Source organism: Anolis sagrei, chromosome 6, assembly GCF_037176765.1.
Source record: "Anolis sagrei isolate rAnoSag1 chromosome 6, rAnoSag1.mat, whole genome shotgun sequence".
In the NCBI taxonomy this organism is placed as follows: Eukaryota; Metazoa; Chordata; class Lepidosauria; order Squamata; family Dactyloidae; genus Anolis; species Anolis sagrei.
In genome coordinates, this window is record NC_090026.1 from 25,667,278 (window position 1) to 25,684,898 (window position 17,621).

The following is a 17,621-nucleotide window of genomic DNA, read 5'->3' on the forward strand; positions in this document are numbered from 1 at the left end:
TGAGCTATATCAGTGTTACTACAGCTCTAAATTCCCAAGAGGGGGGAAAAAAATCTCAGGATACTATAACAGAGATTTATGATAGTTAAAATGATATCAATGATGTATAATTGTACAATATAGACAGACCAATTACTTTGGAATTGATTGTCCTAAAATACCTCACTTTCAGATGAAATAGTGTTTTGATGTCATCCACAAAGGATGTGAGTTCTTAAGTGCAACAACTGTGATAATAGCAATACCAGCAGCTTACAAATCATACCATATGTACTCTTGACATCATTTCTTTGTTTCTCATTCAAAGAACTGTCATTGTGCTTTTTCCCATAGGGGGACTTAGTGCTGAAAAACAAAGTCCAATGAATAAATCTTCTCTCTCTGAGTTTCTTCTCCTGAAATTCTCAGAAGTTTGGGAGCTTCAAATTCTACACTTCATACTGTTCCTTGTCTTTTACCTGACAGCAACAACTGTGAATATTCTCATTGTCTCTGTAATAATCTCTGACTATCACTTGCATAACCCTATGTACTTCCTTCTAATGAACTTGGCCATACAGGATGTGGGACAAATTTCAGTCATTTTCCCTGCTTCCATGGCCAATTCCCTTATGAATGATAGTCACATTTCTTATTCTGGATGTGTTGCTCAAGTACTGTTCTTTGTATTCTTTATATCATCTGACTACTTTCTTCTGACAGTCATGGCCTATGATCGCTATGTTGCCATTTGTACTCCATTACAGTATGAGATGGTGATGAATAGGCATACCTGCCTTCAAATGATTACTGCTGTATGGATTGTTAGCTTGTTCTATGCAGTGTTACACACTGTAGGCACATTTTCACCTGTTTTTTGCTCTAATGTTGTCAATCAATTTTTTTGTGAAATCCCGCACTTACTTAGGCTTGCCTGCACTAACTTGTATATGACCGAAATTGCAATCCTTTCGCTGAGTGCTGTCATAGCAGCAGGCTGCTTTCTGTTCATTGTTGTGAGTTATGGGCACATCTTAACCATTGTCATGAAATTTCCTGCTGGGCAGGGAAGGACAAGAGCTTTCTCAACTTGCCTCCCCCACCTCACTGTTTTCTCTGTTTTAGTATTTACTACCTATCTAGCTTACTTCAAGCCTTTCTCTGATTCCCCTTCATTCCTTGATTTGGCAGTGACTATGATTTATTCCATGGTACCACCATTGATTAATCCACTCATCTACAGTATAAGAAACAAGGAGATAAAAAGTGCTTTGAAAAAAATATTCTGTAGCTACTGTAATACGATGTCTTAATGGCAATTTCCTGATTGTCGACCCTACAAGTGGTGAATTGCAACAGCCCTTTTTTGTTATTTCAAAAAGCTGATTACACTAGGATTCTACATGGTCACAGCAAACTCTGCTCTGTGTAATTGTTTTGTTATGAATAACAGTGTCAGCAGTAGCAATACAACAAAAATGCAAATTTGGAAGTGCACGTATATGGTCATATTTATTTGTACAATATAAGACCCAGAACCTCAATCAATGGCTGATACCAAATGAGAGACTCCCTCCTGGGCACACAGAAAACTGGGTGATTTGGAAGGCACTGTGCTCTGGCACCACAAGATGCAGTGCCAACCTTAAGAAATGGGGCTACAAAGTGGAATCCATGACATGCGAGTGTGGACAAGAGCAAACGACAGACCACCTACTACAATGCAACCTGAGCCCTGCCACATGCACAATGGGGGACCTTCTTATAGCAACACCAGAGACACTCCAAGTGGCCAGCTACTGGTCAAAGGTTATTTAATAAAATGCCAAGCTTGCAAACTTTGTGGGGGTTTTTTTTTGTTTCTTTTGTTGTTTTAAAAAAATACAACTGTTTGGTTTGCTCCTGACACAATAAATAAATAAATAAATAATAACCATATAAGAGCATGACAACCAAGGCTACTACCTATTTTCCTACTACTTAAAAAAATCGTAGTAGACATTGCAATATTAGGTTTGAAAACTAATTTGAAAATTCTCAAATGTATACATTGTGAAATTAAATTGTTACTGTTAATTGAATTGGTTTATTCTAGTCAGCTATTTTCAATAAACACACTGTTTAAAATACTAATTTCCAGCGGAGGCCATGGGATTTTAAAAGAAAAGCCTGAATTCAAATGTGCTAGAGGGCACATTTTTTATTTGCATCTTCAAAAGTGTCCTTTCCTTTGTTTTTAATTTATCATACCAAAACTGTAATTTCCCCCTATCTGGTTTTCAAAGTTCTTCATAAAATTGTTGTCAGGGTTTGTGGAAGCCTGGCCTATCTAGATAAGAGAACATAAAGTGTTATAAAAGTCAATCTTGTTTTTCTCTGGCCTGATCACCATAAGGAAGGCACTGGGGGCAGGAGTAGCAAAATTGGGTAGAAGACTGAGAATACAGCATTCTTAAAAATGTTGTTTGGGAAAACAAGGTCTCTTGTGGCAGAGAATGCAAAAAGTCCTGCCCTAAACTACATTTCCCAGAATGCCGTGCTCAGCACCAGAAAGCCCCAATGGCACCAGCTGTTTAGTATTAGTTTAATAATAATAAATACAATTATTGAATCTGCAAAGAGTACTAAAGTAAGTAAGTAATAGTATAAATCTGTGCTACGTTACATGGTTGTGTGTCATACAGACAGACATTAAAGAGGATTGCTGTTGTCGCTTTTTGAGGGGATACATTGTTTTGTCTAAACTTTTAAAAATTCCCAAAAATCTGTAGCTGTGTGAATCTTTCTGAAACTTCTGGGGATTGATGCCCTGGCTATCTTGTGCATTGTATATAAAAATCAAGTAGATAGCTTTTGTAGTTTTTTTTAAAAAATGTTTTCAAAAATCCAAAAATATCTCTAAAATTAGTTGATGAGTGTAACATTCTGAAATTTGATGGGCTAACAGTGGAAATACACCTTTGTAGTTTTACAATGCCCTGTCACAGTTGGGCCACTAAGGCAATGGCACTACTTGCTTGATTAACCATCTGCTCCTATGGAGGAGGTCTGACAAGAAAGATCAAGAACACAATTGAATTATTTTCAGATGGATTATCATGCTGGGAATAATCAATGATTCATTTATATCTCCCCCACAGAGTACAGGCTGCAGAAGGGAGAATGTGGGCATCCAATCTGCTGATCATATCTCCCCCCTAAATGCTCCATTCCTGATCATTATTATTGCCACCAAAGCAAACTGCCCTGTGTTTGCTGCCAAAGCCATTTTGCTCAAGGATATGATAACACATGTTGCTGGGATAAAACTCTGGTTCAGTTCCAAGATCCGACCCCCCCCCCCCAAAAAAACCCCTTCAAAATCCTATTTGCTCATTTCTGTACCATTTAAAAGTAACCTTTAACCAGGGGTCCTTCCCATATTATCCTGAACTTTCCAAGAACCATTTCATAATTACTATTCTATAGCTCTCTTTTCACTATCAAGATGTCCTCTCTGTGTACAGGCAAGTATTCTTCTGAAGCCCAGCTTGGTTCAGTTGGAGAGACTTGGATTACAACTCTGGAGTCCAAGTTTCAAATACCTGTTCACTCATTGAAATCTACTGGATGACCTTGGGCAAGTCCCATTCTCTCAGGCTGGATCTACACTGCCATATAATCCACATTATCAAAGCAGATAATCCACAATTTGTACTTTGAACTGGATTATATGAGTCTACACTGCCATATAATAAAATTCAAATCAAATAATCTGGATGTTATATGGCAGCGTAGATGGGGTCACAGGCTGGATCTACACTGCCATATAATACAATTTAAAGCAGATAATTTTGCTTCAGAAACTGGATTATATGGCAGTGTAGGTGGGACCACAGCCTCAAAGGAAGGCAAAGGCACTCCTTCTGAACAACGCTTGGGAAGAAAACCCTGTCATACCCCATGAATTAGAAATCAAAGACTCATAACAAAAACTATAAAGCATTGTGTCACAGCAACCTACCTTATACCCAAGTCTAAAACTGAGAGGTAGGGCAGAGGAATGGTGGCTGAGTTTGGGCCATGCACGAGGACTTGGCTCTCCCCAAAACTGGAACAGCATCTATAACTGCAACTATGGGGTTTGCCTCTTTCTTCAATTCAGGGTTTGTCTACATCCCTTCACTTTCTAAATGAGGAGCTCTTCTCTGATGAAGATTTGACACAGAATACTGATGGGTTGTAGTGCTATTTTAGCACATTTTTCTTAGCTAATTGTGATGCCCAGTAAACTAGTTGAGGTCTTTGATAAACAGTTCATGTTGGGATGTTCCCCCAGAAGGAGTGAGAAGCATTCAAATATGTCTTTATGATAAAAGGAGTAGGCAAAAACTGGTTTTGCTTCTTGAGACTTGAAGTATATTGTTGGCTTTGTGGGAGATGGCCAGCTGGTGGAAAATGTATTTTGTATGGCTGTGCAAAACCTTTATATTGCGTTCATACAATGATACTAATTCCTGTCTCCGGCATCTTCTTAGGGGTTGGTATAGCACCTCACTAAATATGGCCAATGCTGAATAGTGACTGCATTTCATGAAAAGATTACTTCTGCTCATCATAAATATGAATTTACTCAAATTCAGAAATTGTTTCATAGTATTTTTTTCAATAGTCTGATGATACAAATTAGATTTCTCCAAGTTTCTGTCATTTTTAGACACTTAGGTCAGTAAAGTGAGAGTCCATAATCCTATTTTCTTTTATTTACTAACATATCAGTGAAGTGTGACGTCAGAAATATAACTTATTGCCTCTATCCTCTTAGTCCTGAGCTGTGATGGTGACCTCTGAGACTAAAACTCCAGAAATGTAATTTGTTTCTACTATATCTTTACTACGGAACTATGATTGCCACTCCTGGGAACCAATCTCCAGAAACTGGGGAGAAGGGTGAATAAGTCTTCTCCTCAGAATAGTTCTTCTTCATAAATCAAAAGGGAAGACAAGATATATATAAAGTGGCATGGATGTTTAGTGAGGTAAATAGCCATAATATATTAATGGAGAAGAAAGTGCACCTGAAGGTAAGAAAAACCTGTCGATTGGAATCTTTTTATTATTTCAGGAGTTCTTAAAATGTCCCCATGCTGAAAACTAAAACAAATTTTCCTTCCTTCTCGGCTATCTTTTAGTTCGTTTCATAATTTTTCTATTATTCTTGTTTATCTCTGTGCTAATAACTTTGATATAGAATTGAGTAATTCATGTTGCAATGCAGAAACATTTTTAGATGTTTGCCACTTAATGCTTATTTACCTGGGTGTCGAACCCACTGAATATATTATGTCTTACTTCCTAGAGAACAAAGATAAGACTTGACTGTTCAAATGAAATATGAAGCTTATGTGGAGATTAATTCTCAGCCACAACATTTGCAGAGGTTTCAAGATAATCAGAATCATTTTCATAACACAATTTATAAAGAGAATATTTATTCATCACTGGACTATTGGTCTCTGAAAAAAGGACATACTGGTAATGCATGAATCAGTTGTTTAGTGTCTATTTTCATTTCACACTAGCTGATCAATAAATAATTGTGGAGTTTGTTTCAAAAAGGTCCCAAATCCATTAGAACATATTTTACAGAAATAGGAAAAAAAACATGCTAAAATATGTATTCTTCTTTTGCTATAAAATGCAATTTTCCAAGCCCTGTACTGAAGTTATTTGACACACTTTCATAGTTTAGATCTATACATAATATTCTACTCTTACGACCTCATCATAAGGGCAAAATTGCCCATCGTACATTGGTTCCTCTTCACTTTTGCCATGGAGCCCGCCAGCTCCCAACCCCTGATGTATATTTACTTCCAGTGGAGCCCTGTGGCAAAAGAGTTGAGAAACTGGTGTACGCTGCCACCAACACAGGAGGCTTCCAGTTTTGCAAAAGGAACAACGGGGGGAAGTGGGATGGCAGATGCTTCCCTCCGTGGGATGAGGTAAGGGGTAAATTAGGTAATGCAGAGTGGAATGCCCCCCCCCCCTGACGAATTTGCCACGATATGTGGCAAATCCTTTACTTAATGTAATAACGTCTACTGCCACCAATAACTCACTCACCAATAATTTCAATTTTTTAAAATTTGGCACCCTTACTCCACAATTATGTGAGTAATGTCTGTATGACAGTTACAAGTATCACTTTGGCAAGATTGAAAATTCTCCTTTTCCTCAGTCTTATCCTTCAGTTCCCAGCTTAGATTATTATCTGTAGCAACTCCTCAATTGTCATTTGGTAATCTTTATTTCTTCTTTTTCAAAACCTTTTGTCTTCTTGAATGTAGGAAATCATTGTGATATACAAAAGTATATTCTACCATATCTGCTCATTGGCTCAACTGACTCAACTGCACCTATAAATGACTTACAATACCTACCCAGGCTTTCAAACAGAGATACTTTCTCGTCCTACATGAAGACATCAGAAAACTAGACTGGAACTTTAACCACAAACTTTTTGCTATGGCTATGACCTACACTCATTCTTGTGCTTTATACCTTACTTATACCTGCTTATTTACTTCTGATTAATTGCCGGCACATGGTATGACTGATCAAAGATCAGAAGAGAAAAAGAAGTAAAATCCTCCTCATCACTGGGAGAATCAATCATGATTGACTTCCATGAATATATTGGTGAGTTAGCACTTGATAATAATCATCTGCTAAATGGCAATCTTTATTCAGCAGCAGTATGCAAGATTCACTATTTAACTAAGAAAGTATCTGGTGTCAAGATATGAGGACCAATTTGCCTATGGAAGATGGGAGGTCAAATGCTTTTGGGAGTTACATAATTATAGTTCTATCATTTTTAAAAGAATTGATAACCAGTTATTCCTTTCCAATTATGATTTGCAAGTGCTTGATTTCTTTTTCTGAAATGTTGTGTTACAGGGGGGAAAAAAGATAGATTCCTGTAATTTATACTACATTTGAATTTTTATCTGTAAGCTACACTTAATTCTAGTCTTGGGAAAAAGACTGACGGATTTCTTTGATGTCTGATGAGTACAATCCTTTCACATAAGCCTTTCTGCTCCAAGTAATGTTTTCATTATGAACTATGAAAACCTTTATGTTAGGTTCTGGACATCATTTTCATATTGATTGGGATAACTAGATCCTGACTGAGGAGAAATGTAGGAATGACTGAGTAATAATGATTATGCATTGTGTGTGTGTGTGTGTGGGGGGGGGGGAGATTTTTTGTTACCACATTTGAAGAATTGCTGCAGTGAGAGACTCTGATTATATCTACATTGTAGACTTAATGTGATTTGACCTCACATTTACTGACAAATATGGAATATTGGAAGTTCCCGTTTGCCGAGGCACCACCACTATTTGGCAAAGAAGGCTAAATGCCTTGTAAAATTACAGCTCCCACAATTCCATAACATTGAACCATGGCAGATAAAGTGGGGTAAAATTGCATTATTTCTAGAATGCAGATCCACTCTCAGCCAGTAGCTAGTCTTGTACAATTGTACCAGTTAGATACCACTTGAGCTGCCATGTCCTCTTCCTGTTGAAACCTGAAATTTTTAATTAGTTTAAGTAATTAGGATTTTCTAGGATTTTTGCTCATTGCAGTATTATAGCTATGTTGCAGAGAATTCTCAATTACTTGGGGGAAATAAATCAAATATCAGACTGTATATGGAAGATTCCTGGCAATTGAAATGGTATCAATGATGTATAAATGTGCAATATAGGTAGACCCTCTAATAGTTACTTTAGGTTGATTGATTGTCTTCAGATATCTGACTTCCAGATGATTTAGGCTGGATCCATACTGCCATATCATACAGTTTGAAATTACATTATATGGTCAGTGTAGCTCAGTGTAATGCAGTTCAATGAGGTCAAATATGGGTCTACACCAGTGGCTCTCAACCTGTTTTGGGGAAATCTTAACTGCTGGTAAACTGGCTGGCATTTCTGGGAATTGTAGGCCAAAACATCTGGGCATTCACAGGCTGAGAACCACTAGTCTACATCGACCATAAAATGGATTTTCAAACTACATGATATTGCAGTGTAGATCCAGCCAAAGTGTCTTGATGTGAGTTCCTAAGTTCAATCACAAGAATAGCAATATCAATATATTATCAGCTTACAATTCATATTGTACATACTGTACCACGATTTATTTAATGCTCATTGCAAGCATTGTCATTGTGCTTCTTTCTTCTATAGGGGGCCTATATGCTGAAGAACAAAGTCCAATGAATAAATCCTCTCTCTCTGAGTTTCTTCTCCTAGAATTCTCAGAAGTTTGGGAGTTTCAGATTCTACACTTTATTCTGTTCCTTGTCTTTTACCTGACAGCAACAACTGCGAATCTTCTCATTGTCTCTGCAATAACCTCTGACTATCACTTGCATACCCCCATGTACTTCCTTCTAATGAACTTGGCCATACAAGATGTGGGACAAATTTCAGTCATTTTCCCTGTTTCCATGGCTAATTCCCTTATGAATGATAGTCACATTTCTTATTCTGGATGTATTGTTCAAGTACTGTTCTATGTATTCTTTATATCATCTGACTACTCTCTTCTGACAGTCATGGCCTATGACCGGTATGTTGCCATTTGTACTCCATTACAGTATGAGATGGTGATGAATAGGCATACCTGCCTTCAAATGGTTATGGCTGTATGGATTATTAGTTGCTTCTATGCGGTGTTACACACTGTAGGCACATTTTCACCTGCCTTTTGTTCCAATGTTGTCAATCAATTTTTTTGTGAAATCCCACACTTACTTAGGCTTGTGTGCTCTAAGTTGTACCTGATTGAAATTGGAATTCTTTTGCTGAGTGCAGTGGTTGCAGCAGGCTGCTTTGTGTTCATTGTTGTGACTTATGTGCACATCTTTACTGCTGTCATGAGATTTCCTGCTGGTCAGGGAAGGAAGAGAGCTTTCTCAACTTGTCTCCCTCATCTCACTGTTTTTTCTGTGTTTATATTTACTTCATATCTAGCTTACTACAAGCCTGTCTCTGATTCCTCATCACTCCTTGATTTGGCAGTGACCATGATCTATTCCATGGTACCACCCTTGATGAATCCACTCATCTACAGCATAAGAAACAAGGAGATAAAAAATGCTCTGAAAAAACTCATATTTAGATTTAACAGAAAGTTATTAATGTCCTGATTGTTGACTGACCTTGCAAATCATGGAACAGCCCCTATTTTGTTTTGTTTTGTTTTGTTTTTTAAAAAACTTGTTAATACTAGAAGTCATCCACATGGTTACAGTAAAATCTGTGTCATTGTTCTGTTCTTGTGAACAACAATGTCAGCAGGACTAATGTAATGAAATGCATAATGGGAGTGAGTGCATAGATACATTCATATTTATTTATGACATGTAAGAACTGTTAGAGTTCAACCACATCCTGCTCAAGTCAATAGCCCTAATCAAGGAAATCGATAGGCAGGAAACAGATTATGTAGGGAAATCTTTTCCTCATTCCTCTCTTTGAATGCCAATGTGTCCCTGTCTGCATTTCTCATTCTTTATCCCATCCACCCATCTCTTTGATGACATAGAACAGTGATTCCCAGTCTGTGGGTCCCCAGATGTTTTGGCCTTCAACTCCCAGAAATCCTAACAGCTGGTAAACTAGCTGGGTTTTCTGGGAGTTGTAGGGCAAAACACCTGGGGACTCACAGAACCACTGACATAGAGTGATAATTTTCAGGTTGCATGATCTTTGTTTTAAGCTCCCCCAAAAAGAACTTGTGGTTTCTCTTTTTCTCTCCAGCTGTTCATGTGAGAGTTGTGATGAGGTCATCAGAATGTAGTCTGATGACCTCATCACATGGGGCTTTTTTAGCATCCTAGGACATGTGCCTGCCAGTCCAGCAATGGATGGGCATGCTGTCCATCACATGATATTGCTGGACTTCTGTCAGAGGCCCTGCTCAGAACTGGAGTGGAAGTTTCGTATGACACTTCCCTTACAACACGGGAACTTTCCCATGTTGTGCTGTCTCCAATGGAGCCAGCACAAATCTGCACCGTGATGCTTCCCCCATGATGGGGAAGTGACACCGTGACAAAGTGGCTGGAGAATGGAGAATGGAGGCTGGTGAAATGGCACAGGGGTGGGGGCTGAGTCCCTCATTGGATAAGTCATTAGTCGTTTTCTTTTGTTTGACCTTAGGAAAAATGAAGATTATATCATATCTCTGTCAGGTAGTCTAGACCTCATGTTTTCTATCTAGAAATGTAGTTCATTATGTTTTAATAAACTTTTGTTTGAAAACTTTAAAGTAAACAATGCAGCTCATGTTTCTTTAAACTCAAAAATCTTTTCAGCCACACTATTTCCTCTTACTGTGCTGTGAAAAAGCTACTCTGCTGTGCCTTTGTTTTAAAAATGATTTTGCTGTTTTGGGGAGAATTTCCATAACAAAGCTGTGTGTACCAAAGGAGAGTTATAGAAAGCTGAAAAGAGAGCAGAAAATTTTTTGAGGAACTTTTGCATATTTTTTGGATTTTTGAAACTTTTAAGGCAAACTCTGCAACTAATGTTTCTTTAGGCTCAATAATCAGCCATGCCTTTGCCTCCTACTATGCCATGAGTAAGCCACTCTGCTGTGACTTTGGTTTTAAAATGATTTTGCTGTTTTGAGTGGAATTTCTATATCAAGAACACAATACCTATAAACTATCACCTCTTTCCTAATTACTCTTGTAAAACAAAACCACAGTTTTTGGGTTGAAATTTTTAAACAAAAGAAGATACAAATAAAACTATGTGGATCCATGTCTTTAAAAAAAAACCCTGGAAATTAATATTTAAACAGTGAAAGTATTTTTAAAAAACTGGCTTGAATATACCAAGTGTAGTCATGTGATTCTTGGAGTGTGACTAGGGACCAGCATTTGAATTCCCACTCAGCTATAGAAAGCCACTCACCTCTGTCAGTTCCAAAGGAAGGCAAAGGCACCACAAAGAAACCTTGCCAAAAACACTGCATACCTGGATCTGGAGTGGAATCAGCTCAACCATATGTCTGTCTGCTGGCAACCAGCACCAGCTTGCTAGAGCAGAAAAACAATTAGGTATCTCAGCCATCACTTTTGCAATTTGACAATGCCCTTTCACCCAACACAGTTGGGACTTGAAGTCAGTAGCACTGCTTGCTTGATTAACCCAATCTTCCCCTACAAAGGCCTGGAAAGGAAGACAAAGAACAAGATTGAATACTTGGTTGTGTGGAATCTCCTGCTGGGAATCACCAATGGTTCACTTATATACCCCATAAAGAGTGCAGATTGCAGAAGGAAGAATCTGAGCATTCCATCTGCTGATTCACTCATCCCCACTAAATGCCTCATTCTTGCTCACTGCTACTGCCGCAAAATCAAACTGCCTTGTGTTTGCGGCCCAAAACAGTTTTCTCAAGGGTGTGATCCTCAACTCTGTCTAACATCTGCTGCTGAACCAACTCAAATTCAGTTCCAAGAATGTCCCCTAATGATCTCCACAATCCTGTTTGTTTATTTGTGTTCCACTTAAAAGATCTCCCTCCCACCTTATCTGTAATGTTCCAAGAACTATTTCATAATGACCTCTCTATGGTCCTCTTTTCTCTGTCAAGAGGTCCTTTATCATTGTGTACAGGCAAACATTCTGCTGAGACCCAGCATGCTGCAGCCAGATTATCTCAGACACCTTTGGAAACCCAGACTCCACATGAATGTTTAGTTGTGGAAATTTATTATTATTACCCTGCTTTCCTGAATAAAAAGGTTTTAGCCTGCTGCCAGAACGACATCAGGGAGGGGGGAATTCTGGCTTCCCTGGGCAGGGAGTTCAAGAGTTGAGAGGCAGCCACAGAGAAGGCTCTCTCTCTCTCATTCTCACCAAACAAGCTTGAGATGGAGGTAGGACCAGGAGAAGGGCCTCTCCTGAACATCTCAGGGCCTGAGCAGGTTTGTACAAGGGAATGTGGTCAGCCAAATAGCCTGGACCTGAACTATCTAGTGCTTTAAGGGTCATAGCCAGCACTTTGAATTGTGCCCGGAAACAGACTGGATGCCAGTGGAGCTGCTGCCAGGGAGGGGGTTGTCCGCTCCATGTAGCCAACCCCAGTTTGTAACCTGGCTGAAATCTACTGGATTTCTTTGGCCAAGTCCCATTCTCTAAGGAAGGTAAAGGCACTTCTTATGAACAGTTTGAGAACAAAACCTTGTGGCGACCTATTGGTGCCATACAACAGAAACAACTCAAAGGAACATAACAAAAGCAACCAAGCCTTCTGTCACAGCAACCTTTCTTATAATACCTAGGCCTAACCCAGGGGTGGGGGGTGGGGGCAGAGGAATTGTGGTTGAGTGTGGTCCATGACTTTGTTCAGAACTGGAACAGCATATACTGTATAACTACAGCTATGAGATATGCCATTTTTTTCTCCAATTCAGGGTATGTAAAGGCAAAACAGTAGATGTTTTAAAACCTATATCCTTTCACTTTCCAAATGGGGAACTTTTTTCTCATTGTCCAAGAAACATCTGGCACTTAACACTAGTAGGTATATATTAGATATTAGGGCTGGGCGGTTTCGTTTCGTTAATTCGTAATTCGTTAAAAAATTCATTAATTTTTCAATTACAAAACAATAAAGAACCAGTCTGGAGCAATTTTTTTAAAAAACGAATTTTTAAATCTTTTCGTAAATGTTTTGTATTTTGTTATTGTATTCGTTTCGTTATCGTTTTGAGGTCGTTTCGTTATTATTTCCTCATGTCTGGGGCAAGTTTTATAGTTGTTTTTGGTTTTCTAAGGGTTTTTATAGTTGTTTTTGGTTTAATTAAGCTTCAGAAGTTTCCCCTGTCCCATTTGGAGGTTTTTCAGCATATTGCGCGGTCGCGTCCGCCATTAACGAATCAATTCATTATTGTTTCGGAAATCGATTCGTTATTGTTTTGTAATTTTTTCACATTTACGAAATTTCGTAAATATCGAACTTTTTTACAGGAAAATGTTGTAATTATTTTAAATAACGAAACGCAAAAAACCCCAAAAAACGAATTGATTTTAGAAACAAATTTTTCCGTTGTTACCCAGGCCTATTAGATATGTATTACTACATCTTAGTTAATTGTGATGCCCAACAGGATAGATGAGGCCTTTGGCAGATACCTTGTGTTAGGAGGTTTCCCCAGAAGCAATGAGGAGAATAATACTGAAATATGTCTTTATGTTAAAATGAGTGGTTAAAAACTGGTTTTGTTGTAGAACACACACTCTTTTATGGCTTGGTGGTGCTTCTTGGCTTTGTGGGACATGTCCAGCTGGTAGCAAACTTGTCTTGTATGGTTCACTATGATAAAATAAGATGGTTTTGGGTGCTGTGGCTTTACTCAGAATGGTACTGTGCTTTTGTAAAAAACCATGCATACCCCTTATATTGAGTTAATGAAGTACAAGCAGTCTCCGAGTTACAAACATCTGACGTACAAATCACTCAGAGTTACAAACGGGGGTGAGACAACAGGAATTGAGAGAAATTTTCCCAAGGGAAGGAAATTCACTCCTGAAAGAGTTATCATGGGGGAAAAGTGTCTCAACTGAAGCTTTATCACCAATCTTTGCTGCCGCAACAGCAAAACGAACCTCACAGGGGTATTAACCTTTCCCTATGCTATCCTTTCCCTATGGAGCCCTGGTGGTGCAGTGGGTTAAACCACTGAGCTGCTGAACTTGCTGATCAAAAGTTTGCAGGTTTGAATCTGGGGAGATGTGTGAGCTCCCACTATTAGCCCCAGCTACTTCCAGCCTAGCTGTTAGAAAACATGCAAATGTGAGTAGATCTATAGGTACCACTCTGGCGGGAAGTTAACAGCACTTTATGCAGTCATGCCAGCCACATGATCTTGGAAGCGTCTATGGTTCTTCGGCTTAGAAATGGAGAGGAGCACCAATCTCCAGAGTTGGACACAAGTAGACTTAATGTCAGGGGAAAACTATTACCTTTACCTATGTTATCCAAAGCTTGTGTATGTATGTATGTATGTATGCAGGCCTGTAGCGAGGGGGTGGTTTTAGGGGTTCAACCCCCCCCCCCCCGAAATGTTTCAGATTTTTTTAAAAAAACCTGGTTTACTCATGAATTTTAACTGGTTAACCAAATCCCCATGCTAAGTCTATGAGATGCAAAAAATTAAGAGTCCCTCCAGAACTGTAAGCACTATCTCAAACAAATATTGACAATTTATTCACACTGTCATTACTTGCAGCAATAGCCGATGTAGTGAAGCAACCAAGTTGGGTGTGTGTGTGTTGAATGCTCTCATTAAGGAGGCCAGACTTGGTGGAGGTGGTTGACAGGGGTGGAGCTGCAGGCTATTGAAGGTTGCTCTGCCCCCTGCTGTGCTCTTTGCTTCAGCGTGAGCTAGGAGGCAGGTTTCAACCCCACCCACTCCCCGAAATTTTCACCCCCCCCCCAAATTTTCAACCCTCCCCGAATTTTTTTCTGGCTACGGCCCTGTATGTATGTATGTATGTATGTATATGTATTGTCGAAGGCTTTCATGGCTGTAATCACTGGTTTTTCAGGCTGTATGGCCATGTTCTAGAAGCATTCTCTCCTGACGTTTTTGCCTGCATCTATGGCAGGCATCCTCAGATATCTGCAGCTTTGGATAACAATGAATCCTATATCTTGATAACATTTGGGCTGGAAGCACAAGATAGGGTTGCATTGGAGGATCTAGGGCCCATCCAGACAGAGCCCATATCCCAGGACACCTCACATTTTTACTGGAGATATCCAAACATGCTTTATCCTGAAAACCCTGCTTTATCCTGAATTTAATTTGATAGCCTATTAGACTCGCACCTTTGTGAAAAGTCCGGGTCTAATGGGCTATGGGCCCTGTGTGGACAGGCCCAGGGGGATTACCTGTGCAATTGTCTATACACTCATCTTGCACCTTTTGGGTTCATGGAGCCCAGAGAGGCGAGATAACCCCCACTCCTTCCACAAAACCCCCACAAAACCCTCACAAATTAAAGTAACCTTACCAAGAGCCATTGTCTGGACAGAAAACAATCAGGGTCAGCTAACACCTCCCAACAAAGGATTTCCCTAGGCAGGAAGCAGCCAGGCTATTCAATACTAACCAAGCTGGCCCATTCCAACATTCACATTTGCCTCAAACAGACAAGAGTTCTTTCTCCCACCCTAGACATTCCACAGATATATAAACCCCACTTGCCTAGTTTCCAACAGACCTCACAACCTCTGAGGTTGCCAGCTATAGATGTGGGTGAAACATCAGGAGAGAATGCTTCTGGAACATGGTCATACAGCCTGGAAAACTCACAGTAAATAAGGAAATTTCCCTTTTCTTGCTTATTTGTAGAACAATGCATGGACCACTATGAAAGAATACTTGCCATTATGTATGCATAATTACTGTATATGTGACTGCTTCCCCCTTGAAACAATGATGGTTACACAAAGTGATTTTTAGATGTCTAAACTAACACATTAGATATCAGTCTAGAAACACATTTTTTCCTAATACACCTTTACTTCTGAATCATGATGATTATTACCCCTGGGAGCAAACCTCCAGAAGCTCAAGAGAGAGGAATGAATAGATCTTCCCCATAAGAGAACAAATACTGCATAAAAGGTGTAGGTTGAAGTAGAGAAGAATATTTATAAAGTGGCACGAGTGATGTCTAGGCAGAGTTGCAGGCATGTAACACTATTGGAGAAGAAGGTATATCAGAAGGTAAGAGAAAGCTGTGAAGAATATAGTGGCTTGAAACTTTTCTCATAATTCCAGAGGTTTCTCAATTGTTTTTGTATTGACTACTAGTATCCCTGTTCCTTTTTTTCTGCTCTGTGTTATTTACTCTTCCATATTTTTACTCTTTCTTTTGACTACCTTAAAATTGTATAATTTAGCTTATAGGACTTACTCACTGGGATGATGGAAGAATTTTAGATGTTTGCTGCATTCAGGCATGTGGCTCAAGGTATGAACTAAGGTGACACTTTGCACGAATTCTTACACCGTTCCTTTTAAGCCTTGCCATATAAATGTCATTTGGGCTGCAATCTTACATTTGTGTCCATGGAAGTAAGGCCCACTGAGCATACTAGGTTTTACTTCTTTGTTACTATGTAAACAATATATTTTGAGTTAATATGGAGATATTTTCTTGGGCACTTCACTTGAAGAATTTTCAGGAAAGAGAGGAACTATGCATTGGTAGAAAATTGTTCCTTGAAGTAAGAGAATAAAATACTGGGTCTGGAATTTCATTAAGAATTAATTTAAATTTCAGGCTTTTTGATCCTGGTAGTCTTTAGTATATATTTATGTTTTAGCCATGTCTGCGCATCAGATACAAGCTTCACTTTTACCAGATTTAGCATTCTCTGTTCTCCTTTCTGTTGTTTTTTCTCTTAGCCACCTCTGTTCCCCTTACTTCTCCATTTTTCATAATCTTTTTTCTGGTTTAATATATATAACCACTGTGACATTCAAAGCTGTCTTAAACCAAATTAGAGCATTGTTCTAGCAAGCATAATAATACTTAAACTGACTAGCAATGGTTGACTAGACCTTTAATCAGTTATTATTTCCACATTCTGATTCTGAAACTTTTGTTCAAAATTCTATGCTCTGCTGTACTTTTGAGATATTGCTCTTTCCTGCTTTATATATTGGAATAGTAAGTTATCATTTATGTCTTAACTCTTGATTTTCACTGCCAAATAATGATTTGATAATGACAATCTTCTAGATCAGTGGTTCTCAACCTGTGGGTCCCCAGATGTTTTGGTCTTCAGCTCCCAGAAATCCTAACAGCTACTAAACTGGTTGGGATTTCTAGAAGTTGTAGTCCAAAACACCTGGGGACCCACAGGTTGAGATCCACTGTTCTATATAGATTATTTTTTTCCACTGATGCCCTATAATATACCAATTGTCCTTTTTAGTATCTGTATGTGTGTGTCTTCATAACCCTGTTAGTCTGAATAAGTCTGAAAAGCTATCTTATAAGCCTATGACATTAACTGGAGAAGCAAGATGGTACATTAACTTTTGTAGACAAGTCTACTTTATAAGGTGCATGGAGTGAAGTTCATAAGGACAAATTATTATAGCCATTAATGAGCAAATGTATATGTAAAATTGCAATAAAATGTAAAACTTGTTGATATGGTGACAAGTGCCGTATGACAATGATTGTTGTGGGACAACAGCAGTAGAAAGATATTGTCTAAAGCCAAGGTGAGTAGATACTAGCCATATGAATACTGTCTTCTTAATAAATAAATATTTATTTTTGAAGTCATCAATCTGACTTCTTTTCCTTTTGGATTCACTTTTGGTTAACCATCCATTCCCAAAACCTTTACCGGCAAAGATCTCGCAGAGAGTTAGAGCTTGGGAATGTTCTCCCCCAAACCAGTACACCCAAGCAATGCTTGTATTGCTATGCACATTGATCTTATGTTTGAAATATTGCTTTAAATGAAATAGAGGCATGTTGCATATTGGTAAGCATGATACCTGTAAGAACAGAACAAAAAGCCCCTTAAT

At 38.7% G+C, this 17,621-nt stretch overlaps 2 protein-coding genes across 2 annotated transcripts; both read left to right on the top strand.

The window, feature by feature from the left end:
- Positions 1-344: 344 nt before the first annotated feature.
- Positions 345-1,292, top strand: LOC132779549 (olfactory receptor 14C36-like). The gene has a single exon (XM_060783235.2). It carries the CDS (start codon positions 363-365, stop codon positions 1,290-1,292), a length of 930 nt encoding a protein of 309 aa, XP_060639218.2. The 5' UTR covers positions 345-362.
- Positions 1,293-8,237: 6,945 nt separating this feature from the next.
- Positions 8,238-11,479, top strand: LOC132779550 (olfactory receptor 14I1-like). The gene is made up of 2 exons (XM_060783236.2): positions 8,238-9,157; positions 11,419-11,479. Exons 1-2 carry the CDS (start codon positions 8,256-8,258, stop codon positions 11,477-11,479), a joined length of 963 nt encoding a protein of 320 aa, XP_060639219.2. The 5' UTR covers positions 8,238-8,255.
- The last annotated feature ends 6,142 nt before the right edge of the window (positions 11,480-17,621 follow it).

Coding starts and splice junctions, on each gene's coding strand:
- LOC132779549 (XM_060783235.2), top strand. CDS start 363: ATGAATAAATCTTCTCTCTCTGAGTTTCTTCTCCTGAAATTCTCAGAA.
- LOC132779550 (XM_060783236.2), top strand. CDS start 8,256: ATGAATAAATCCTCTCTCTCTGAGTTTCTTCTCCTAGAATTCTCAGAA. Junction 9,158..11,418: donor AATGCTCTGAAAAAACTCAT/ATTTAGATTTAA, acceptor CGCAAAATCAAA/CTGCCTTGTGTTTGCGGCCC.